Genomic DNA, 2,672 nt, shown 5'->3' on the forward strand with positions numbered 1-2,672 from the left:
TCTCTTTTAGACACTTTACTAACACTAGCAGCTATGTAAACTCCTGCTTCTTCTATTTCTATAGGCTCAACTAACACTTCTTCGTTAAACTTAAAGTCATTTACTTTAGCTTCAATTATGAATTGACTTCTCGCAGGTACTTCAGTTATTTTAACTAACCTTACAGGAACTCGTTCTTTCAAACACTCCTGTTGGGATGCTCTGTTGCTTATGTTAGGCATAAGTTTAGAGTCATCTGAGGGGTTTGAATGATTATTTTCCGGTTTTATGAGTTTATGTTTATTCACTAACTTATTCTGCCTTACTTTACTATCACTCGCCTTATCTTTATGACTTCTGCTGGGTTTAACGTTTTTCTGTGTAGTCCTATTTTCTGTCTTTCTTTTAGAACTTTCTTTAGGACACTTCTTATTCTTACTCCTCCGACTTTGTCGTGTGTCACTACACTTTAAGAAGTCAGTGCTGTCGTTCTGAGACAGTTGATCCTTAGCCTTGCTAGTACAAGCGTTAGGCGTCTGACTGTTAGTCAGCGGGAAGGTATCGTGTCGTAACTGTCGCACATAAGTTTGAAGGTTCAAGTCCTTCAAAACTTAAGACCTCTGTTTCTATGCATAGCTTACTTTGGGTAAGAGATATTTCAGTGTCGTAAGTTCTTAAGAAATCTTGCCCTATAATACCATCTGTGTGTAAGTCTATCTGCTTACAGATGTAAAACGAATGACTTAGCTCTAGGTTTCCTACTTTTACTTGCATATTATATCTATCTAATGTCTTAACAGGGTGTCCTGTTATAGACGTTAAAATACTTCTGGAAACTTCTTTCCAGGCATTATCTAATAATGTCGGATTTCTATCTACTAGTTCAGAACTTAGTAGAGACGATCGAGCACCCGTATCAACCAATAACCGACATGCTATACCTTCTATTTCTACTCGAACTACTGGTGATACTTCATTAATCATATGAATACCCGATCGTTTATCCCATACTGCCGGAACTACCTCTACTTTCGTTCTGTAATCCCGGCGGGGATTACGTTTTTTGGACCCTTAGAAAAGGTAGGTTTACTATTAGTATTAGTAAACCTTCTTCCATGGGTTCCAGCCTTTGGGGCTTTTCCAGTTTCAACTTTTCATGGGCGTCGACAGTCACGTGCCATGTGACCTGTAATGCCACAGTTATAGCACACTGTCTGCTCATTTCTTTTTGATTTCTTGAAGCAATTTTTAGCTATGTGTCCAACTTTTCCACAGTTGTAACACTGGAAGCTATCGGACTTATTCTGCAACTTTTTATCCGATGGATTAGCCTTGTCTAAGTTATTAACTGTATTTATAGGCGAATATTTCGAATATTTGTTCGTCGTATATAATTGCTTTTCTCGTAGCTCTTCTCGTGTAGCTACTTCTATTAAATCTAACAATGTTGCTTGGGCTTTATTTGCTTCATTTACATGTTGCCTAGCTGCATTACTATACAGCCCTTGCTCGTACTCTGATTTTAGAGTATCCTGCAACATATCCTCGCTCGGACGTGCATAAGCCCTACGTAACCTATTACCTAACTCCTGTAGCTTGTGCCCGAAAACTCGGACTGATTCGCCACGTTGTTGATGAAGGTTACGCAGTTCGGTTAGAATAACATTAGTGGAGTCTCGCGTCCTGTATTCCTGTAATAACTTACGCACTAAGTATCGATAGTCTGTTGTTTCCCTAAGTTCGCCATAAGCCCTAATATAGCGTTTAGCCTCTCCTGCTGTTCTTAAATGCAGTATATCAGCTTTCTGGGCATCCGTCCAGCCTGATATTCTTGCTGCTTCCTCTAAAGCATCTATAAAACTCTCGACGTCTTCGTCCTCAGTGCCGTGATACAACGGTATGGCACTTGTTAAGTGTGTCGCGCCGCGGGACCCTATCGGTGCGGGTTGTTCCGCTGCGGCTTCGGGATCGGCCTGCCTAGCGGCTCTAGGATGTGCGCCACCCTCTTCCGTAGTCGTATCTACCCCAGCAGTAGCCATAGTTACTTAATTCTACCTTATTTCTAACTTATGCTACTTCGACCGATTTTCTTACTTTTTTCGTCTTTCTTTATTCTAACCAACCTTTTGTTAGCTACTCCAAAAATCCTCGAGACTGCGCCAGGTGGCTCCACTCGTCCCGACAAATCCTCCAACAAATAAATTTGGTGTACAGGTTGGTTTTAATTGAAACTCCAACAATTAAGCTCACCTGAGCAATAAATATTATTGGTGAATAGTATTGTTGGTCTGAGACTCATATTCTTTACTCTAACTGTAAACTCCTGGAGTTAGCGACTTGTGGCTCCACTCGTCCCGACAAATCCTCCAACAAATAAATTTGGTGAAATGTTAAAGAGTTAAATATTAACTATGATGTCAAGTGTAATAAAGATTAAGTGTTATTAATGGTTTATATGACTTTATGGGTGTTGACTCTGCCAAGAAGGTTCCAACTCTGCAGTAAGTGATTGTTGAGTTGCATGGTTAAGGCTGGTTGAACTAAAGTCAGTTCCTCAGCGAGTTCTGCAGCTCTCCAGCTAGTTCAACCAGCCTTAACCATGCAACTCAACCACTGTTCTAAACATGTTTTGCACACGAACGCCAATGTACAAGGCCAAGAAAGAGGATGTTGGCCTCGATTCTTTAGAACTG

The 2,672-nt window shown here is 40.6% G+C and overlaps 1 protein-coding gene across 1 annotated transcript; it reads right to left on the reverse strand.

Moving 5' to 3' along the window:
- Nucleotides 1-1,133: 1,133 nt before the first annotated feature.
- Nucleotides 1,134-2,018, reverse strand: LOC106477791. Its single transcript, XM_013938318.1, has one exon. It carries the CDS (start codon nucleotides 2,016-2,018, stop codon nucleotides 1,134-1,136), a length of 885 nt encoding a protein of 294 aa, XP_013793772.1.
- Between the last annotated feature and the right edge of the window lie 654 nt (nucleotides 2,019-2,672).

This window comes from Limulus polyphemus, unplaced genomic scaffold (genome assembly GCF_000517525.1).
Source record: "Limulus polyphemus unplaced genomic scaffold, Limulus_polyphemus-2.1.2 Scaffold79376, whole genome shotgun sequence".
Taxonomy (NCBI): domain Eukaryota; kingdom Metazoa; phylum Arthropoda; class Merostomata; order Xiphosura; family Limulidae; genus Limulus; species Limulus polyphemus.

Coding starts and splice junctions, on each gene's coding strand:
- LOC106477791 (XM_013938318.1), bottom strand. CDS start 2,018: ATGGCTACTGCTGGGGTAGATACGACTACGGAAGAGGGTGGCGCACAT.